General features: G+C 37.2%; 1 protein-coding gene and 1 pseudogene across 5 annotated transcripts in view; one reads left to right on the top strand and one right to left on the bottom strand.

Annotated features, from left to right (window-relative positions):
- Positions 1-23,088, top strand: part of LOC143673279 (GREB1-like protein) — a 75,013-nt gene that overhangs the window by 14,580 nt on the left and 37,345 nt on the right. For 2 of the 5 annotated variants that reach the window (XR_013170292.1, XR_013170293.1), the window contains exons 9-10: positions 4,426-6,595; positions 8,089-8,182. Coding sequence is in view for 1 of the 5 variants with exons in the window: in XM_077147600.1 (XP_077003715.1) it covers positions 2,933-2,940 (8 nt within the window). In the remaining 4 variants the exon portion in view is untranslated. The other 3 variants (XR_013170294.1, XR_013170295.1, XM_077147600.1) reach the window with 3 other exon arrangements.
- On the bottom strand, positions 4,653-6,335 carry LOC143673277 (phosphoglycerate kinase 1 pseudogene; annotated as a pseudogene).

Raw genomic sequence — 23,088 nt, 5'->3', positions numbered from 1 at the left:
GAATGATGATATTGAGCATAGTTTCTTAGGCTTATTGGCAATGTTTAGATCACTTTAGATAAATATCTTTTACAGATCTCTGCTTAGTTTTTATCAGGTTGTTTGTTCAATTGTAGGAGTTCTTTATATATTTTACAGACAATTGCATTATATATAGTATGCAAATATTTTCTTTCAGTCAGTGACGTATCTCTTAATTTTCTTGATGGTGTTTTTTCAAGAACAAAAGGTTTTAATTTTGGTGAAACTCAATTTAGCAATTTTTGATTTACTGATTATGTTTTGGTCTTATATATTACGTAGCCTGAGATCACAATATAATAGTCCTAACTTTTACATTAAGGTGCATAATCCAATTGAAATTCATTTTCTATATGATATGATATAGAGGTCCAGTTTCCTCCTTTAGCATAAGACATCCAGTTTTTCCAGCACCATGTGGAGAAAAAACTATTCTTTCCCTATGTATTTCTTGGTGTCTTTGTCACAATCAGTTCATCACAAATGAAAACTTTTATTTCTGGACACTCATGACTATTCCATGTCTATTCTTGTCTTTTCATGACATGGATCTTTTTTATGTCAGTGCTACTTTGTCCTTGTTACTGTAATTTCATATTCAGTTAGATTCGGGCAGTGTGAGTCTGCCAGTTTGTTTTATCTTTATCATTGTTTTGGTTACAGGTTTTATTTCTATTCCTATATGAATTTTAGGGTTAGCTTGTCAATTTCTATAAGAAAAGACCATTAGAATTTTGAGAACAGTTCCATCAGATCTCCAGATGAATTCGTGGAGTATTCTGTTCTTAACAGTATTAGCTATTGTGATCCTTGAATACTGTTTGCCTTTCCATTCATTTATATCCTTGATACGATTCAGCCATGTTTTATAGTTGCCAGTGTACAACTTTGTACTTTCTTTTTTATAATTGTATAGCATAACATCTGTACAAAGCAAAGAAATAAAAAAGTAATAATTTTCAAAGTGCCCTTCAGCAAGTAGTTACAGGAGAGAGCCCAGAGTTTGTCATGGAGTACCATACAATCCTCTCAGATTTTTCCTTCTAGCTTCTACAAAATATAGGAGGCTAGATGGTTTAAATATTCTTTTATCATCACAGTCATCTGTTTTTCTTTCTTTTTTGGTGAAAAATAATATATATACAAAAAAAGAAACAATAAATTTCAAAGCACAGCACCACAATTAGTTGTAGAACTTATTTCAGAGTTTGACATAGGTTAAAATTCCAAAGTTCTAGGTTTTTATGTCTGGCTACTCTAAGATACTGAAGATTAAAAGAGGTGTCAGTTTAATGATTCAGGATTCATATTCATTTGTTAAATCCTATCTTCTCTGTATAACTTCATCATCAACTTTGATCCTTTGATCCCTCTATTTAGGGATGTTTGGGCTTTAACCATTCTAAATGTTTCATGTTGCAATGTTGTGTCTCTAATATTCAGTAGAAATATGGAGCTATATGATGTTCTGGAGAGGCTGGGCCCTCTAGGCTTGAGGACTTATCTGGTCCAGGGTCCCACCTGGAGGTTGTAAGTTTCTAGAAAGTTACTTTAGTGCATGGAACCCTTGTGGATTCTTATATATTGTCCTAGGTGTTTTTCAGATTGGCTGGAATGGTCCTGGTTGGGGATGGCAAGTTAAGACAGATAGCAAGGTCTACCTGAAGCTTGTTTAAGAGCAACCTCCAATTGCTCATATAGTAGCCTCTGGACTCTATTTGAACTCTCTCTGCCACTGATACTTCATTAGTTACACCTGATCCTGGCACAGTGGGTGCAACAATTCCATTCTGACCAAAAGGGGAAATAGAAATGTATCATGTACTTCTTTCATTAATTTAGTTATAATTTATTTCCTTTGAGGATACTGTGAATGGAAATGTTTTATTGATTTTATTTTCAAATTGTTCTTTGCTAGCATATAAACAAAAAATTGATTTTTGTATATTGATGTTGTATCTTGTGATCTTTCTAAACCCATTTATTAGTTCAGATGTATTTTTAGTGAATTACTTCATTATATATGATTATGTCATTTGTAATAAAAGATAGTTTAACCATTCCTTTCCTGGTATGGAGGCCTTTGATTACTTTTTCTCTTATGATTTCTCTGCCTAAAAGCTCAAGAACAATGTTGATTTTAAGTGGCAACAGTAACCATCCTTTTCTATTTCCAATATTAAAGGAAAAACATTCAGTGTTTGACCATTAATTATGATGTTTATTGCAGTTTTTCCATATGTGATGTTTATCAGGTTTTGAAAGTTTGATTCTATTCCTAGTTTGTTGAGTTCTGCTTTCATTCTAAGTCCTGCATTGGAATTTGATTTTGTTGGGTACTTTTCCTGTGTCTCATTAGATGATTGATTTTTGTCCTTTATATTATTAACATGGCATATTACACTAATGGATTTTTGGTTGTAATCTTGCCCCTGTATTCCTGGGATCAATTCTCCTTGCTCATGGTATAAAATCCTCTTCACATGGTGCCATATTTGGTTCAGTGATATTTATTTGAAGATGTATTTCTATATTCCTAAAGATATTGGACTGTTGTTTTCTTTTCTTGTGATATGTTTGTCTGGTTTAGGGATCATAAAAGAATTTGAGAGTTTTCATTCCTCTTCTATTTCTTGTAATTGTTTGATAAGAATTTGCATTTTTCTTCGTTAAATATTTGCTGAAATTTACAAATTAAGCCATCTGTTACAGGTTTTTCATTATGGCTAAAATTTAAAATAAATTAATAATACATTTAATCTCCTTTTCTATATCTAGTCATACATTTTGTTTCTTCATATATATAGGTCTTTTTTTATATTCCTTTTTTTTTCCATGAGTCTATTTTAAGAATTTGTGACTATGTAGGAAGTTTTTCCTAATTATAGTGTTTGATGTTGTTAATTTTCAGGGGAGTGAAGTGTAAGACAAAGGAAGAATGCAGAAACATGAGGCTTTGGAGAAATCCATGAATGTGACTAAATCGCACAGTCTTCTCTTATCTCAGCTGTATTTACAATCCAGAGTTATTGTGCATAAAACATGAGATGCTAAATCTGCATTTTATCAGACAACTAATGTATCTTACTTCCTATTTTTGATCAATATTTACATAGGACTGAAAAATAAATTTTTAATAAGAAGAAATACAAAATAAAATAACATGCAGAATTGTATTGAGATGAAAATTTGATGAATCCCTTAAAAATTTGATGAAGTATTTAAAACTTACATAATACATACAATCTACTACTTACTATTGCAAGCCATTTAGAAATATAGCCTTAATACAAAATATTTCAAAATGTCTAATGCAAAGAGTCATGGAGAAGACAGAGAATTTGACACATTTACAATTATTTTTGGTGACATTGAAAATAGTGCATATATCAACTGTTGTGATATTCAACATATAAATGAGAATGAAGAATGTTAAATATCATTAGGATGTTTTATTAGTTGGGCAGATAGACAAATTGACTGTATTTTTAACCAGTAAAGAGAGAGAATACATGTTTTCAATGAATAACAAAGAAAATTCTTTAAAAAGATTTTAGGCTTCAAGAAATGTCAGTGACATCATGAAACCTGATATCCTACAAATCATATTTTCTAGGCACTGAGATCTGACAGTAAAATCTAACAGTTAGAGTGAAACCTACTGGTAATGTGTGATCACTTAGAAGTTTTCTTTATGATCCTATTAAATAACTTCTGGGTTAAATGAACAACCCAAGCTGAGATTACTTTTAAGAAGCCAGGGAGTTTTGCTGAAAGGAGCATGATGATTAGAATCAAAGACTTATAGGTAGCCAAGACTATGAATGCTAGCTTAATTTTACAGAAATACATTAAGTCTGGCCATTTTCATGAAAGCAAAAAAGTATCAGTTTAGAAAGTTGTGCATAAAAAATCCAAAAGGAACAAAAATTGAAAAAAACTAAGTTATTGAAACTGGCTACATCATAGGACAATTATAAAAACCTTATGCTAAATGAAAAAAAAATTTGTGAAATGCAGCATGTTGTATAATTCTATTGATATGATTTATTAAAAAGAAAACCCACAAAGAAAGCAGATGTCATTGCCTGGGAAGAGGGATGGTAGCAGGGATTTACTTGAAAATGAACATGAGGGAACTTATGGGAATTTTAGAAGTTTTCTAAATCTGGGTTGTTGCAATGAATGCACAACTGTATAAATTAACTAAAACAATAACCTGAAATTGGTGAATTTTGCGTTATGTGAATTGTACCTCAAGAAAGCTTTTAAAATGCCAGCAGTCTTAAAACTAGAGATGTTTGTGTATTGGTTCTTGTGCTTGTTTGAAACTGTTATGTGTCCCAGAGGGCCATGTCCTTTTTCTTTTTTTTTTAAATGGATACTTTTATTGTCTACTTGCAGATCATCAACTTTGTCCCCCTTTTTACCTACAACTGGAATTTTATCTTGTTTCCATGCAGAGCACTGAAACGGTGACAAAGCTAATCAGAATAAACTACTTCAAAAAGAGAAATAAGCTAACATAATTCACTTTCTTTTAGCAGGCAGTATATAAATATATACACTCCAGAAAGCTACAATGGTTTAGTCACTAAGAAATTCAAATGGGATTGTGAAGAAGATAGGCAAATCCAGGGTGCAGTAAAGATGAGCTGAGATGCTGTGCAGCTGTTTAAGGATTCCTGATGTTGCATCTCTTGGCCACAAGCTGAACCTTGATGTGAGGGGGAGATATTAGCTAATGCCAAGTGGCAAAGCAGAGAACACTAAGTTGACTTTAGGGAAACATACAGGAAGCAAAAGTCAGGAAAGCACTAAATACTGCTGAGAGCATCCACCCCAGGAAGGACTTTATCTTCCAGGAGCTCTAGACTGGCACCACCCCCAGTGCTGACATGGCTGACTTTATCCTCTGTTCCATTTGGCACAGCAAGTGGCAGTGCCTCCACCACCTATGATGGTGATGCATCCCCTAGATGTGGCTTTCACCACCTCATCCATGAGGGCTTTGGTTCCTTGGGCAAAAGCTTCCCATTCAAATACCCCCACAGGTCCATGCCACACAATCTCCTTAGCCCTTGTGACAGCCTCAGCATACTTCTTGCTGCTCTCAGGACCACAGTCCAAGCCCATCCAGCCAGCAGGTATGCCAGAGGCCACAGTTGCTTGGCCAGTCTTGGCATTCTCATCAAACTTGTCAGCAGTGACAAAGTCAACAGGCAAGGTAATCTTCACACCATTCTTCTCAGCTTTAGACATTAGATCTTTGACAATCTTGGCTCCCTCTTCATCAAACAGAAGTGCCAGTCTCCATGTTGTTGAGCACCTTGAGGAAGGTAAAAGCCATTCCACCACCAATAATCATCTCATTGACTTTGTCCAGCATATTATTGATCAGCTGAATCTTGTCTGCAACTTTAACTCCACCCAGGATGGCCAAGAAGTGTTGCTCTGGACTCTGTAAGGCCTTGGCAAAGTAATTCAGCTCCTCCTTCTTCAAGAAACCACCAGCCTTCTGTGCCAGATTCACTCCCACCATGGAGCTGTGGGCTCAGTGAGCAGTGCCAAAAGCATCGTTGACATAGACATCCCCTAGCTTGGAAAGTGAAGCCCAGAAAGCTTGTATTTTGGCTGGTTTGGCTTAAACCTTGTTGCCAGAAGCATCTTTTCCCTTCCCTTCTTCCTCCAGATGAAAGGAGAGGTTCTCCAGTAGGATCACAGAACCAGCAGCTGGGTCTGCACAAACTTCTCCACTTCTGGGCCCACACAGTTCTTCAAGAACAGAACATCCTTGCCCAGCAGAAATCGGAGTTCTTCAGCAACTGGCTCCAAGGAGTACTTATCAGGCATGGGGACACCATCAGGCTGGCCCAGGTGGCTCATAAGAACAACTGACTTGGCTCCATTGTCCAAGCAGTACTGGATGCTTGGGACAGCAGCTTTGATCCTTTGGTTGTTTGTTATCTGTTTGTTCTTCATAGGAACGTTGAAGTCCACTCTCATGATGACCCACTTCCCCTTCACATCCAGTTTGTCCAGGGTGAGCTTGTTGGAAAGAGACATCTTGATAATACAGCAGGGACGAGAGGCTTGGAACTCAGTCGATGATAGCTGCCGATGTACACCCACCACACGTGCTGCCATGCCCTTTTTCTTGATCCAGTCTTCTAGGGGCAGACATGTTTTTTGTAATGCCAATTCAATGTTGTGGGGTGGAATCCACATTTGGATTTTGTCCATGGAGATGTGACACACCCAGTTGTGGGTGAGATCTTTTGATTGGATTGTTTCTATGGACATGTGATGCACACTACTGTGGACGTGGCTTTTAGATTAGGTAGGGATGTGATACCACCCATTTAAGGTATGTCTTGATTAGTTTACTGACTCTTTAAAAGGGGAAGCATTTTGGAGAAACCTCAGAAACTACAGAACCAACATAAGACCCAGGTGCTTGGAGATGCAGAAAGTAAATGACCCCAGGAAAGCTGTCTGAAGCCAGAAGCCAAAGACCCCATCAGATGCCAGCTGACAGACGTTTTCTGGACCCATTGGCCTTTCTCAAATTAAGGTACATTTTTCTGGATGCCTTAGTTTGGCCTTTATAAATGGCCTTAGGACTGTAAACTTGTAACATAATAAATTCCCTTTTCAAAAACCATTCCATTTCTGGTATACTGCATTCTGGCAGCTTTAGCAAACCAAATAGTACTCTATGCAAAAATTATACCTGCATTTTTAAAAAGGGTAGCAAGAAAGTAGTGTTTTCTCTTTTAGCCTAGAGAAGTTGGTTGAGGATATGATGTGTAGGTCTTGTACAGCTGTTTTGTGACCTTAAAGAGATGAACCTAAGGACAAAGTGATGTGCTGAGGAGGGTAGAGCAGGAAGATGAAGTTCTTCATTGAGGTATCCACTTCAGCAACCCCAGTGCTATCCTTTCCATGGAATATTTGGGATGTAGTATAACAAAAACCCAGTTATTGACTAAACCTCATGTATCCAAATGTGAAACTCTGTTTTTACAGTATGTTCCTATCTCATCCCATTAAATGTTTTGGAGTATTTTACCACATGAATATACTAGTTTACTCAGCCATTCCTCTATGGATGAGCTTCCTGCTATTTGCTGTTACAAATAATGTTGCAGTGAACTTTCCTGTATTTGACCTTTTTTATTGGATAAGCATTTGTATTTTATGTTTTTTTTTCTGTGTTACTTCTATATGCTCTTTGCCATTTTTCTGTCTTTAACTTTTTCTTTCTTTTTTTTGGTAGATAAATTTTTTTCACTTGTCAGGATATGAATCCTTGTCTATTATATGCCTTTCCACTAATATGCTTTTACATTTGTCTCCTGTTTTTGATGCATTTTCTTTTAATGAATTTCAAAACATTGATGACATTATAGTTTGTTTGTTTTTTTCTCCTTGACCTGAGAGGCAGTGCAACAGAAGAGGTAAAAACATGGAGTTTAGCACAAGATCATTGTGGTCACATCCAGCTCCTTCGTATACAAGGTCTCTGATTTTGGACAATCTGACTTAATCTCTTTTTCCTCATTTATATAATGAGGATTGTGCTAGTACCTGCCTTCATATGGTAAATATTACCATCACCATTAAAAGTATTCATGTTTTGCTTATCCGAAGATCATAATCATATGTCCCTATTGTGTTTTTATTACTTTGTGTCTATTTAGGTTTTTGTATTTCCTGGAATGAATTTTTGAGCGGCATGAATTGTTCATTTCCTTTGTATTTCTCCCCATTTATAACCAGTTATTCACCAGTCTTGCACAGAATGCTTTCTCCTTTCTCTGTTGGAGTGCAATGTTGATAACTGGATAAATTTTTTAAAAAAAGCTCATTGTAATCATTTAGCTGGAAAATGCTTAGAATTGTCTTCTGTAACTGAAACTGTTTGATATAATCACTTCACTCAAGCAGCCTTGAATTATTTTAAGCATAAAAAGCCCTCGCTGAAATAGGATGCGGGTGGTCTAATCTCAACAAAAAGAAAGCTTACTCTCTGTTTCCGGAAACCCTCCCTTGCTCTGCTTGCAGGAATGAATCATATGAGCTAACAGCAGCACCTTATTCCTCTTGGAGGACAAGATCAGAGACCTGAATGGTCAAGAAAGATCAAAGGGCCCACCAGGTAAGAGGACATGCTGACCAAACAAAACAGAGCAAGTGGCCGTTACTTGATTTTATGACTCCTGTGACTTTTATTTAGTTCTTAATTTTTTTTCTGCTTTCTTCTGGATCTTTGCCATTTCTTTGTTTGTTAGGAGTTATAAACCCCAAACCCCCCTTCCCATTGTGTACTGGTCTTGGGATGTTTTTCCTCTAGTTCTTTGCAATGCATCTTCAGTGAACTGACCTCTCACCAAGATACTGAGGCTTGTTTCTCGCTTTGATGTGGGGTCTGCTGGGCCTGACTATTGAAGACCTTGTTTTCTGATGGCAACAATGTTTCCTTGTAACTTGTAAGCATGACCATGTTAGATAGTTTTTTGAAATATTTCATTATTAATCTACTGTACCAACATCAAAATCTTTGAATTATTGTGGCTCATTCCTTTTCATTTTTAAAATTTGGCCTAGATATTCTCTACAGTACTTCTGTTTATTAATTTTATCATTAATTTATCAAAGTCTATGAAACTTTTCTTAGAGTTTTTTACTTTGATAACTCTTACTCTATTTGAGATGTTGTAAGTTTAAAAAATGCAGAAATTACAGAGTGCCTCTTAATATCCCACACATACAATTTTCCCTATTATTAACACTTTGCATTAGTGTGGTACATTTGTGAAAATTGATGAAGCAGTGTTACTATAATTTTATATTAACTGAAGTCCCTACTTTACATTAGAGTTCACTGTTCAGTTTTACAAACCTATGGTTGATTTACAATTTTTATTGTATTAAAATATATGGCATCTAAAATTTCCCCTTTTAGCCACATTCACATACATAATCCATGGCATTAATTACTTTCACAAATGCTGTGCTACCATCACCATTGACCATTACCAAAAATTTCCTTCACCCAAACAGAAACAGTACCAATTAAGCACTAATTCCCTATACCCTGTACCCACCTAGGCTCCTAGTAACATGAATTCTAATTTCTGCATCTATGAATTTGCTCATTCTAATTGTTTCCTTTCAATGAGATAATACAACATCTGTTTTTTTGTGCCTGGCTTATTTCACTCAACATGATTTCTTCTAGGTTTATCTATGTTTTTGTATGTATCAGAATTTCATTACTTTTAAGAATGAATAGTATTCCACTGTGTGTGTGTGTGTGTGTATATATATATGTATGTATCACTTTTTGTTTATTCATCTGTGATTGGCTTGGGTTGTTGCCATCTTTTGGCAACTGTGAATAATGCTGCTATGAACATCACTGTGTAAATATCTGTTCAAATCTTGCATTCAGGTATTTTGGGTTTATACTTAGAAGTATGAATATTGGTTCATGTGGTAATTCTACACTTAACCTTCTGAGGACGTGTGAAACTGTTTTCCACACTGGCTACACCACCTTACAATACGACCAACAATGGAATGAGTTCCTGTTTCTCCTTATCCTCTTAACACTTATTATTTTCCTTTTTTTAAATTAGTAGTCATTCTGATGGTGTGAAAAGTCTTCTCATTGTGGCTTTGGTTTACATTTCCCTAATGATTAATGATATCAGGTGTCTTTTCAGGTAATTTTTTTGGCTATTTGTGTATATTCTTTGGAGAAATGTCTATTCCAGCTCTCTTGCCCAATTTTTAAATAGGATTGTTGACTTTCAGTTGTTGAACCTAGGAGTACATCGTATATTCTGAATATAAAGTGCATAGTGGGTATGTGTTTTCCATATCCCTCTTCTGTTGTTTGTCTTCTTTTGTGGAGAAATCCTTTTAAAACACACAAACACTAATTTTGTTGAGGTCCCATATATCTGTTTTTCTCTTTTATTGCTCTTGCTTTGGGTGTAAAGACCAAGAAGCCATTGCTTAACAGAAAGTCCTAAAGATGCTTCCCCACATTTTCTTCTAGGAGTTTTTATTTCTGGCTCTTATATTTATGTCTTTGATCCATTTTGCATTGATTTTTGCGTATGATGTGAGGTAGGGATCTACCTACATTTTTTTTGCATGTGAAGATCCAGCTTTCTCATTTGTTGAAGAAAGCCTTGTTTCCCAAGTGAATGGGGCCAGATCCCTTGTCAAAAATCAGTGGCCATAGATGGAAGAGTTGATTTCTGAGCTCTTAATTTGATCCCTTTGCTCTATATTTGATATTTCTGGTGTTTTTATGTTTTAATTTTTAATGCAATTTTATTGAGATATATCCACATAGCAAACCAACCACCAAAGTATAAAATTACTGGCTCACAGTATCATTGTAGAGTTGTGCATACAACTCATGATCAACTTTAGAATATTTTCAGTACTACAGAAAAGAATAAAAAAAGAAACCCAAATCCTCCCATACCTCTTATTATCCCAATTTTGACTGATAGTATAGATGTAGTACATTTGTTATAGTTGATGAAAGAGCATTAAAATATTACTGTTAACTTTAGTTGATAAGCACCATGGAATTCTGATTTCTTTGGTTTTGCAGTACACTTTAAGACAGGAAGTGTGCATCCTCCAACCTCATTCTACCTTGTCAAGATGGCTTATGTTATTTGTGGCCCCTCACCCTTTCATATAAATTTGATAATTGACTTTTGTATTTCTTTAAGATAGACTTGCAATTTTTAAGTGTTTAGGTCTCTGCCTCTTTTGAGGTTTTTATATCATATATCATGTTTCCTCATGTCATTAGTACTTTCTCTGTATTTTCTTTTATATGCTTGAGCATATTGAAGGTAATTTTCAAAAAATCTATTGTCACTCATGATGAAACTCTCACCTTCTTTGTTGATCATTTCTGCATTTTTATCTTCGTCCTTTAAAGGGAAATATATTCCCATTTCCTTGTTTCTCTTATAATCTTTTGTTATAAACTTTATACTTTAATATTGTAGAGTATTAACTCTAGGATTTAGTCACTAAAACATTTATTCCTTAAGTTTCTATTCTGTTACTGATACTGTGAAGATTTCCTTGAGAGCTGGTAGTTAACAAAAATGTACATACCAAGGCGAAACATGTTGTAAATCTTTGTAAGTTAACCTGTGTTGGTTAGGGTGTCATGTAATTCTCCTACCTTTTTAAAAATTAATTTTTTTTTATTTTTACAACTTTTTAATTGCATTATATATATGCAAAAGAAAGAAATAAAAAGGCAATAGTTTTCAAAGCAGTCTTCAACAAGAAGTTACGGACAGATCCCAGAGTTTGTAATGGGCTACCATACAGTCCTCTCAGATTTTTCCTTCTAGTTGCTCCAGAATATATCTCCCAGCATTTTAAATTTAATCTTCTTAAATTTAATTTTTATCTTTGCTTTCAGCTATCACACACTGTGGCTCACAATATCATCACATATTTGTGTATTCACCCTCCATAATCACTTTTAGAACATTTGCATTATTCCAGAAAATGAAATTAAAAGAAAAAAGAAAACTCCAAACATCCATTATCCTTTACTCCTTCCTTTCATTGACCACTAATATTGTAGTTTGAGATGCAGTTTCAAGACTTACAATGAAGATGGGTTAACTAAGACTGTGTGGTATTGACTTTTTAAATATTTATTTACATTACATTAATGTGTAATTCCATTCTACATATATATTCAGTGATTCTCAATATCATCACATACTTGCATATTCATCATCTTAAACATTTGCATCAATTCAGAAAAAGAAATAAAAGACAACCAAAAAAGAAATAAAATGATAACAGAAAAAAAGATTATACATACCATAACCTTATTGCTCGCTTTCATTTATCATTAGCATTTCAAACTATATTTACTTTAGCATTTGTTCCCACTATTATTTATTTTTATTCCATATGTTCTACTCATCTGTTGACAAGGTAGATAAAAGGAGCATCAGACACAAGGTTTTCACTATCACACACATTGTGAAAGCTATATCATTATTCAGTCATCAACAAGAAACATGACTACTGGAACACAGCTCTACATTTTCAGGCAGTTCCCTCCAGCTTCTCCACTACATCTTGAATAAAAAGATGATATCTACTTGATGTATAAGAATAACCTCCAGGATAACCTCTCGACTCTGTTTGAAATCCCTCAGCCATTGACACTTTGTCTCGTTTCCTCTTCCCCTTTTGGTCGAGAACGTTTTCTCAATCCCTTGATGCTAAGTCTCAGCTCATTCTAGGGTTTTTCTCAATCCCTTGATGCTGAGTTTCTGTTCATTCCAAGATCTCTGTCTCACGTTGCCAGGAAGGTCCATACCCCTTGGAGTCATGTCCCATGTAGACAGGTGGAGGGTGGTGAGTTTGCTTGTTGTGTTGGCTGGAGAGAGAGGCCACATCTGAGCAACAAAAGAGGCTCTCTTGGGGGTGACTCTTAGGCCTAGATTTTAAGTAGACTTACCTATCCTTTGTGGGGATAAGTTTCATATGAACAAACCCCAAGACTGGGGACTCAGCCTATAGCTTTGATAGTCCACAGTGTTTGTGAGAATATCAAGAATTCAACTTGGGGGAGTTGAATTTCTCCCCATTCTCACTATTCCCCAAAGGGGACTTTGCAAATACTTTCCCACTCACTGATCAAATCACTCTGGGATCCATCGGGGCATCACTCTGGACAAACCAAGCAAAATCTCATGTCCTACTCAAGATTCCAAGTAAATATGGTGTTCAATCAAGCTATCAACATAAGTTGCATTAGGAAATGCACTAGTCAAAATATAAATTTTGTACCAAATAAACATTTTTTGCTTTAGTCTCATACATAAGGTGAAATTTTAAAATGTTAATTACCATCTATTTTCAGCAACCTGCAGTAATGACATTCCTTTGTTCTTCCTCATGCATAAACATTTTTAAAATTTGTACATTTGGTCACTATCATTATACACTCTGGGCATGCCTAGACTATACCATCTGAATCTTTATTGTCTATCTTTCTTTTTTATTTCATTTATGCCCCCACCCCTCTCCCTGTATCATTCTCACATGCTGCTTTATTCAGTGTTTTAAACATAATTGTATTACAGTTAGGTAGTATTGTGCTGTCCATTTCTGAGTTTTTATATTCAGTCCCTCCTGTTGCACAATCTGTATCCCTTCAGCTCCAGTTACCCAGTATCTTACCCTAATTCTATCTCCTGATGGTCTCTGTTACCAATGAAGTATTCTAAGTTTAATCACCAATGTCAGTTCATATCAGTGAGAGAATACAGTATTTGCCCTTTTTTTTGGCTAGTCTCACTCAGCATAATGTCCTCAAGATCCATCCATGTTGTCACATACTTCATAACTTTATTCTGTCTTACAGCTGCATAATATTCCACCGTATGTATATACCACATTTTATTTAACCATTTTTCTGTTGATGGATATTTTGGCTGTTTCCATTTCTTTGCAATTGTACATAATGCTGCTATAAAAATTGGTGTGCAAATGTCTGTTTGTGTCTTTGCCTGTATATCCTTTGAGTAGATACCTAGCAATGGTTTTGCTGGGTCATATGGCAATTCTGTATTCAGCTTTTTGAGGAACTGCTAAAGTGCTTTCCACAGTGGTTGCATCATTTAACATTCCCACTAGCAGTGAATAAGTATGCCTCTTTCTCCACATCCTCTCCAGCACTTGTCATTTTCTGTTTTGTTGATAATGGCCATTTTAGTGGGTGTAAGATGATATCTCATTGTGGTTTTGATTTGCATTTCTCTAATGGCCAGGGACATTGAACATCTCTTCATGTGTCTTTTGGCCATTTGTGTTTCCTCTTCTGAGAAGTGTCTGTTCAAGTCTTTTTCCCATTTTGTAATTGGATTGGCTGTCTTTTTGTTGTTGAGTTGAACAACCTCTTTATAAATTCTGGATACTATTCCTTTCTGATATGTCATCTCCAAATATTGTCTCCCATTGTGTAGGCTGTCTTTTTACTTTCTTGATGAAGTTCTTTGATGCACAAAAGTGTTTAATTTTGAGGAGTTCCCATTTCTTTCTTTCTTTCTTCAGTGCTCTTGCTTTGGGTGTAAGGTCTATAAAACTGCCTCCAATTATAAGATTTGTAAGATATTTCCCTACATTTTTAACTCCTTTCACCTGACTTGTTACTTTGACTCTCAGACAAGCTTTAGTTCTGCCTTTGCCTGGGGCAGTACTGGAGCCTAAGAGTGCTTCCAGTTCCATCTGATAAGCTGTTAAGAAGTTAAATAAAAGGCCACACAGCCTTTTCAGAGCCAGAACCCTGCTTCTTGGGTTTGTCAATCAAGAGCTTGAGTTGGTATTTGGCTCTATGTATCTCTAGGCTCTAGAGTGCCCCCTTTTTTGGAGTTTAGCCATTTTCCAGTATTTCGTGCTGTCCAACTCAAAAAACCTGTTGGTTTGTTTGTTTTCCAGTAGCCCTGCCACCTCTATGCCAGGGCAGAAGCTCCTATTTCCTTTAGTGCTTACTCCAGGTTTCTTTATGCTTGGCGCCTATTTTCAGTAGTCAGAATTTATTAATTAGTTCTACAATTGGAACTTTGTTGAGCTAAGCCCTTGCTACTAATAAAATTGTTTCCTTGCATCTCATGGAACCAATTTGCAGTGCCCTTGGGGAGGGGCACTGGCCTCTGTGGCTTGGGAGACCTATAGTTCTGTGTAGGGTCTCAGACATTCCACCTGGTCCAGACTGGTGTATGCTGTGGGCCTGGTCACTGATATTTCCTTTGCAGTTGTTCAATACCATTCCTGGCTTTTGACTAACTTCATATGTGTTTTTTTAACAGTACCTCCTTGTTGCAAATTTTAGACATTATAAACTGTATTTAACAAATATACTTGCAATGAAGATTTGTACAATCCAAAATGTGAGTCATTAAGATTTTAAAATTTTACAACTTTTGTATTATATTAAAGCTGTTTAAATACATTATGGATTCATGCCAGAAAGGTTGACCCAATATACAATTTCTGGCCATGGAAGGATTCTCATTCACTCTTCACCCTGGGTAGGTGTATCTAATAACAACTTTGTTCACTTTGTATACTTATTGGTGATGAAGCAGAGTAGCCTCTACAGACATTCATCAAGCTTTTCTATATCTAAATACCTAATCCTAAACAAAGATAAAGTAAGTTTTAAATAAATGTTTATTTAACAAGGGCATAATGACTTTGAGAGGAATCCATGGAAATACAAAGGGATTAACTCAATTCAAGTACCTTCAAACTCAAAATGTAAATTTATAATGTAAAGGCTGTAAATGGATATAAAATAAAACTTGTATTCTTGATTTCCCCAATTTGATCTCTCCTTGACCATTAAATTTGTCAACTCTTCATTTATGAAATGAATTATTAACCACACTACTTAAATAGAATGGATATCATATATACATATAATTTGTATATATAAATTTTATAAAATATCATTTTCTCTGGTATACTGTAAAGGGCTGTTACTCTATTGTTAAGTAAACAAGAAATATTGACTGACATTAAGAAATAATTGCACTAGCTCTGTTGGCATGAAATATATTTACTCTCCTACTAGTCATAGTATTCACTAAACTTAATTATTGTAAATGCAAGTTGGTATGCCCAAATACCCAGTGTTTCCACAGAACAATATCCAAGTCCTTCTTATAAATTAATGTAGAATACATCACTAGATATACTCAAATCTAAGGTCCTCCTGAAAAGGCTAGTTTTTACTTAGCATATTTCTTCTATAAATTTCCAGAGTACTGAGTACTCCTTTATTAAGGACTTTGACAATTTTTTCACAGTGTTTCTTCTAAATTCATCTACATCATACTGCATGATTCCAACATCCATATAGAGTGATGATCTATTGCTAGCTGAGATTTATCTTAGATTTCTATCCCTATCTTAGAATTCCTTTGTCTCTTCAACTTCAATAACTTTTATTTCCTCTCAGTAATGCTTTTTTCTTGACTCAACCAGCATTTATGATCACTGAAAACATATCTGAAATATTAAAATATAATATTCCACTGTCTGAACAAAAGGTATTGGTCTTTCATCTCTCTCTGAACTACATCCAATTCCTTCACTCTCCATTTTTCTCTGTTTGTCAGTCCTTTCTCAGTTTCCTTTTCTGTCTCTTCTGAGCCCAGCCCCATTGTCAACCATTTAAACTATGATCTCATTGGAGCATTTAACTTTCATTCTTCTATGTCCTTCCAACCAAATGGCCAAAAATAGGGGGATTGTGGGAAGAGAACAGAGCAGGAAGCTCTAGGAATCAGTCCCTGCATTACAACAACTATTAAACAGGAAGGAACTGTCTGAATCAACTATTTCAAAACTCTGGAGTCCAGTAGGACACTATACATCATCTAGGGTAGCATAGGAGGAAGAGGTTGAGAAATTACAGGGAAGACCAGTGTGTTAGTTAGATTCAGTTGTCAACTTAGCCAGGTGAGCATACCTAGTCTTGTTGCTGCGGACATAAGCCAATGTTACATGAACCTCATCTGTTGCCAATTATATCTGCAGTCGGCTAGGAGATGTGTCTGCTGCAATGAGTGCTGTTTGACTTAATTGAATGGTGCTTAAATAAGAGATCACAATGTAGCACAGCCTAAGCAGCTCGGCATTCCTCATCTCAGCACTTGCAGCTCAGCCCAGGCCTTTGGAGATGCAGGAAGAAGTCACCTGGGGAAAGTTGTTGGAACCCAGGGGCCTGGAGAGAAAACCAGCAGAGACCATCCTGTGCCTTCCATATAAGGAAGAACCTCAGTGGAAAGTTAGCTGCCTTTCCTCTGAAGAACCAACAAAATAAATCCCCTTTTATTAAAAGCCAGTCCATCTCTGGTGTGTTGTATTCTGGCAGCTAGCAAACTAGAACGGACTAATTCAATTTCTTTACTTGTGATTGGTTTGTTGAGGTCATCTATGTCTTCTTGAGTCAAAGGTGGTTGTTCATGTCTTTCCAGGAACCCGTCCATTTCATCTAAATTGTTGTATTTATTAGCATAAAGTTGTTCATAGTATCCTGTTATTACCTCCTTTATTTCTGTGAGGTCAGTAGTTATGTCTCCTCTTCCATTTCTGATCTTATTTATTTGCATCCTCTCTCTTCTTTTTGTCAATCTTGCTAAGGGCCCATCAATCTTATTGATTTTCTAATAGAACCAACTTCTGGCCTTATTGATTTTCTCTATTGTTTTCATGTTTTCAATTTCATTTTTTCTGCTCTAATCTTTGTTATTTCTTTCCTTTTGCTTGCTTTGGGGTTAGTTTGCTGTTCTTTCTCCAGTTCTTCCAAGTGGACAGTTAATTCCTGCATTTTTGCCTTTTTTTCTTTTCTGATATAGGCATTTAGGGCAATAAATTTCCCTCTTTGCACTGCCTTTGCTGCGTCCCATAAGTTTTGATATGTTGTTTTTTAATTTTCATTCGTGTCGAGGTATTTATTAATTTCTCTTGCAATTTCTTCTTTGACCCACTCATTGTTTAAGAGTGTGTTGTTGAGCCTGCACGTATTTGTGAATTTTCTGGCACTCCACCTGTTATTGATTTCCAACTTCATTCCTTTATGATACGAGAAAGTGTTGTGTATGATTTTAATCTTTTTAAATTTGTTAAGACTTGCTTTGTGACCCAGCATATGGTCTATCTTTGAGAATGATCCATGATCACTTGAGAAAAAGGTGTATCCTGCTGTTGTGGGATGTAATGTCCTATAAATGTCTGTTAAGTCTAGCTCATTTATAGTAATATTCAGATTCTCTATTTCTTTATTGATCCTCTGTCTAGATGTTCTGTCCATTGATGAGAGTGGTGAATTGAAGTCTCCAACTGTTATGGTAAATGTGTCTATTTCCCTTTTCAGTGTTTGCAGTGTATTCCTCATGTATTTTGGGGCATTCTGGTTTGGTGCGTAAATATTTATGATTGTTATGTCTTCTTGTTTAATTGTTCCTTTTATTAGTATATAGTGTCCTTCTTTGTCTCTTTTAACTGTTTTACATTTGAAGTCTAATTTGTTGGATATTAGTATAGCTACTACTGCTCTTTTCTGGTTGTTATTTGCATGAAATATCTTTTCCCAACCTTTCACTTTCAACCTATGTTTATGTTTGGGTCTAAGATGTGTTTCCTGTAGACAGCATATAGAAGGATCCTGTTTTTTAATCCATTCTGCCAGTGTATGTCTTCTGATTGGGGAATTCAGTCCATTAACATTTAGTGTTATTACTGTTTGGGTAATATTTTCCTCTAACATTTTGCCTTTTGTATTATATATATCATATCTGATTTTCCTTCTTTCTACACTCTTCTCCATACCTCTCTCTTCTGTCTTTTTGTATCTGACTCTAGTGCTCCCTTTAGTAGTTCTTGCAGAGCTGGTCTCTTGGTCACAAATTCTCTCAGTGACTTTTTGTCTGAGAATGTTTTAATTTCTCCCTCATTTTTGAAGGACAATTTTGCTGGATATAGGAGTCTTGGTTGGCAGTTTTTCTCTTTTAGTAATTCAAATATATCATCCCACTGTCTTCTAGCTCCCATGGTTTCTGCTGAGAAATCTATACATAGTCTTATTGGGTTTCCCTTGTATGTGATGAATTGTTTTTCTCTTGCTGCTTTCAAGATCCTCTCTTTCTCTTTGACCTCTGACATTCTAACAACTAAGTGTCTTGGAGAATGCCTATTTGGGTCTATTCTCTTTGAGGTGCGCTGCACTTCTTGGATCTGTAATTTTAGGTCTTTAATAAGAGTTGAGAAATTTTCAGTGATAATTTCTTCCATTAGTTTTTCTCCTCCGTTTCCCTTCTCTTCTCCTTCTGGGTCACCCACAACACATATATTTGTGCGGTTCATATTGTCCTTGAGTTCCCTGATACCCTGTTCAAATTTTTCCATTCTTTTCCCTATAGGTTCTGTTTCTTTGTGGAATTCAGATGTTCCATCCTGCAATTCACTAATTCTAGCTTCTGTCCCTTTAAATCTACCATTGTAGGTATCCATTGTTATTTCCAGCTTTTCTACTTTGTCCTTCACTCCCATAAGTTCTGTGATTGTTTTTTCAGTTTTTCTATTTCTTCTTTTTGTTAAGCCAATGTCTTCTTCATGTCCTCCCTCAATTTATTGATTTGGTTTTTGAAGAGGTTTTCCATTTCTTTTCGTATATTCAGCATTAGTTGTCTCAGCTCCTGTATCTCATTTGAACTATTGGTTCGTTCCTTTGACTGGGCCTTATTTTCAATTTTCTGAGCATGATCCGTTATCTTCTGCTGACATCTGGGCATTTAATCAGATTTCCCTGGGTTAAGACCCCGCAGGTTGAAAGATCTTTCTGTGAAATCTCTGGGCTCTCTTTTTCTTATCCTGCCCAGGAGGTTGCGCTCGTGGCGCTCATCTGTCTGTGGGTCCCACCAGTAAAAAATGCTGTGGGTCCATTAACTTTGGAAAACTCTCACTGTAGGGTAGGGTCGCCAGCCAAAGCGGCTTGGGGGAGTGCCAATCCCAATCTCCCAGCCGGCCCAGGGATCCACGCCTGGGGAGGGTCGCTGGCCTCCGTGGCTTGGGGGAGCACCTGTCCAAATTTCCCAGCCGTCCCAGGGTGCCAAACATGGCAAGGGGGCGCCATCCACCGCGGCTTGGGGAAGTGTCTATCCACCATTCCCAGGCAGACCGGGAAGCCACGTGTTCGGAAGGGATCCTGGTCGCTGTTCTCCGCGGCTTGGGGATCTTCGATCAAGTTCTCCCAGCTGGTCCGGGGGGCTGTGCATGGGGGGGCGCCAGCCACCGCAGCTTGAGGGAACCGCCTGTCCTATTCTCCCAGCCAGCCCGGGAAGGAGGGAGGGAGGGACTCTGGCCGCCTGCCGCCCCAGCCCGGGGAAGCCCACGCCCCTCGGCGATCTCACCGGAGCTGGTTCTCCCAGCCAGTCAGCCATTCCAGAATGGGGTATGTTGTCTTCTTGGTCTCTGTCGTGGCTCCGGGAGCTGTTCTGAATCGTTTCTACTTCTCTAGTAGCTGTTCTGGAGGAGGAACTAAGACCCACGCATCTTACTAAGCCGCCAACTTCCCCGGAAGTCTGATTTTCCTTCTTTCTACACTCTTCTCCATACCTCTCTCTTATGTCTTTTCATATCTGACTCTAGTGCTCCCTTTAGTATTTCTTGCAGAGCTGGTCTCTTGGTCACAAATTCTCTCAGTGACTTCTTGTCTGAAAATGTTTTAATTTCTCCCTCATTTTTGAAGAACAATTTTGCTGGATATAGAAGTCTTGGTTGGCAGTTTTTCTCTTTTAATAATTTAAATATATCATCCCCCTGTCTTCTAGCTTCCATGGTTTCTGCTGAGAAATCTCCACATAGTCTTACTGGGTTTCCCTTGTATGTGATGGATTGTTTTTCTCTTGCTGCTCTCAAGATCCTCTCTTTCTCTTTGACCTCTGACATTCTAACTAGTAAGTGTCTTGGAGAACGCCTATTTGGGTCTATTCTCTTTGGGGTGCGCTGCACTTCTTGGATCTGTAATTTTAGGTCTTTCATAAGAGTTGGGAAATTTTCAGTGATAATTTCTTCCATTAGTTTTTCTCCTCCCTTTCCCTTCTCTTCTCCTTCTGGGACACTCACAACACATATATTTGTGTGCTTCATATTATCATTCAGTTCCCTGATCCCCTGTTCAAATTTTTCCATTCTTTTCCCTATAGTTTCTGTTTCTTTTTGGAATTCAGATGTTCCATCCTCCAGTTCCCTAATTGTAGCTTCTGTCTCTTTAAATCTATCATTGTGGGTATCCATTGTTTTTTCCATCTTTTATACTTTGTCCTTCAATCCCATAAGTTCTGTGATTTGTTTTTTCAGACTTTCTATTTCTTCTTTTTATTCAGCCCATGTCTTCTTCATGTCCTCCCTCAATTTACCAATTTGGTTTTTGAAGAGGTTTTCCATTTCTGTTTGTATATTCAGAATTAGTTTTCTCAGCTCCTGTATCTCATTTGAACCGTTGGTTTGTTCCTTTGACTGGGCCATATCTTCAATTTTTCTGGTGTGATCCATTATTTTTTGTTGGCATCTGCACATTTAATCAGATTTCCCTGGGTGTGGGACTCAGGAGGTTGAAAGATTTTCCTGTGAAATCTCTGGGCTCTGTTTTTCTTATCATGCCCAGTATGTGGCACTCGTCTGTCTGCGGGTCCCACCAGTAAAAGATGCTGTGGCTCCTTTAACTTTGGAAGACTCTCGCTGTGGGGGAGGTTCGCAAGTCGAAGCGGCTTGGGGGAGTGCCGATCCAAATCTCCCCGCTGGCCCGGGAATCCGTGCGTGGGGATGGGCACTGACTTCCACGACTTGGGGGAGTGCCGATCCAAATCTCCCAGCCGGCCGGGTAGCCAAGCGTGGCAGGGGGCACCGGCTACCACGGCTTGGGGGAGTGCCGATTCAAAATTCCCAGCCAGACCAGGGAGCCACGTGTGTGGAAGGGACCCCAGTTGCCGGCCTCCACGGCTTGGGGGACCTCCGTTCCAATCTCCCAGCTGGCCCAGGAGGCCGCGTGTGGGGGGGGGACTGTCACTGCTGCAGCTTGAGGGGACCACCTGTCCAAATCTCCCAGCCGTCCCATGAAGGAGAGAAGGAGGGGCTCCGGCCACCAACCGCCATGGCCCAGGGAAGCACGCGCCCCTCGGGGATCTCACCACAGTGGATTCTCCCAGCCGGTTCAGCCATTCCAGAATGGGGTACGCTGTCTTTTTGGTGTCTGTCGTGACTCCGGGAGCTGTTCTGTACTGTTTCTGTTTTTTTAGTAGCTGTTCTGGAGGAGGAACTAAGACCTGCACGTCTTACTAAGCCACCATCTTCTCCAGAAGTGCTATAAGGCTATTTTTGGTAGAGACCCAACAGTATTAAAAAGTGGAGGAAAAAACAGAACTCTGGGAGTGTATCATGGAAAAAAGAGGAAGCAAAACACACACATAAGAAAGAGTGAACAAGGAAACACTAAGATGTTTAGTAATAGATACAGATATTCCAGGAGATAGAGAAATCTTTGGGAAACAGCATAAGCTAAAATGGTATTTACCCTGAAAACACATATACCCTTGTATCTGGCAGGTTAATTATTTAATAAATGTATGAAGTTTTGCAATGTATATTGATATAACTTGATGTTAACTATATATTGGGTTAGTGAGAGAACTAAATGGTATAGGTGTGTGAAAAGTGTTCAGCTGGAGAATATGTTAGAGATGCTTTATGAAATTTAGCTCATTTACTATATTGGCATGGAAAAATAATAAGTAAATCCATATTTAGAGGAAAGAGTCCTCTAAAGATTGGACAAAGTAAAATAAAAGGTGAAGGCATGAAAAAATCAGTTAGATATATACAAAAAGAGAAAACCAATTAATTTTTTTTTTTTTGCATGGGCAGGCTCTGGAAATTGAGCTCACATCTCCAGCTGGGCAGGCAGGAATTCTTGTCACTGAGCCATTGTTGCACCACCCAGCAGTTAACTTTTAATCAAAGGATAATATATATTCTTCAATCAGAGAAATTGTTAGCATTTGACTTTATGGATGTTTTCTCAGAAAGTCCAAGTAATTCTTACTGAATTTTGAAAATACACATTCTTAATATTTGCTAAAGTGTTAAAAGGCCAAGATCAAAGTCATGTTCATTTTATTTCTTTTAGTGAAAGGAAACAGAGTCCCTCAGATTCAAAGTAAGGCCAATTTTGCAAAGAATTTGCCAGTTAAAGTGCCTGTCCTCACACTTGTGACTAGGAGCAATGGGACATTCAGAATATTTTTTTTTCTTCTTACTAATGAAAAATACTAATACTCTCTCTTTGAGAAGTAAAATGTAGTTTCTCTTTTGCCTGGAAGGAAAAAAAATGTTGTCAAGAGAGTCTTCAAGTTATTTCCACCAAAGTTCTAAAGTCACGTTTCATTTGCGCAATTATAAATTTATTTTTTGTCCTACAGA

This window comes from Tamandua tetradactyla, unplaced genomic scaffold, assembly GCF_023851605.1.
Source record: "Tamandua tetradactyla isolate mTamTet1 unplaced genomic scaffold, mTamTet1.pri scaffold_73_ctg1, whole genome shotgun sequence".
NCBI classification, from domain to species: Eukaryota; Metazoa; Chordata; class Mammalia; order Pilosa; family Myrmecophagidae; genus Tamandua; species Tamandua tetradactyla.
The sequence above is the reverse complement of the archived record's forward strand: the minus strand, read 5'-3'. Positions and strand labels throughout refer to the sequence as shown.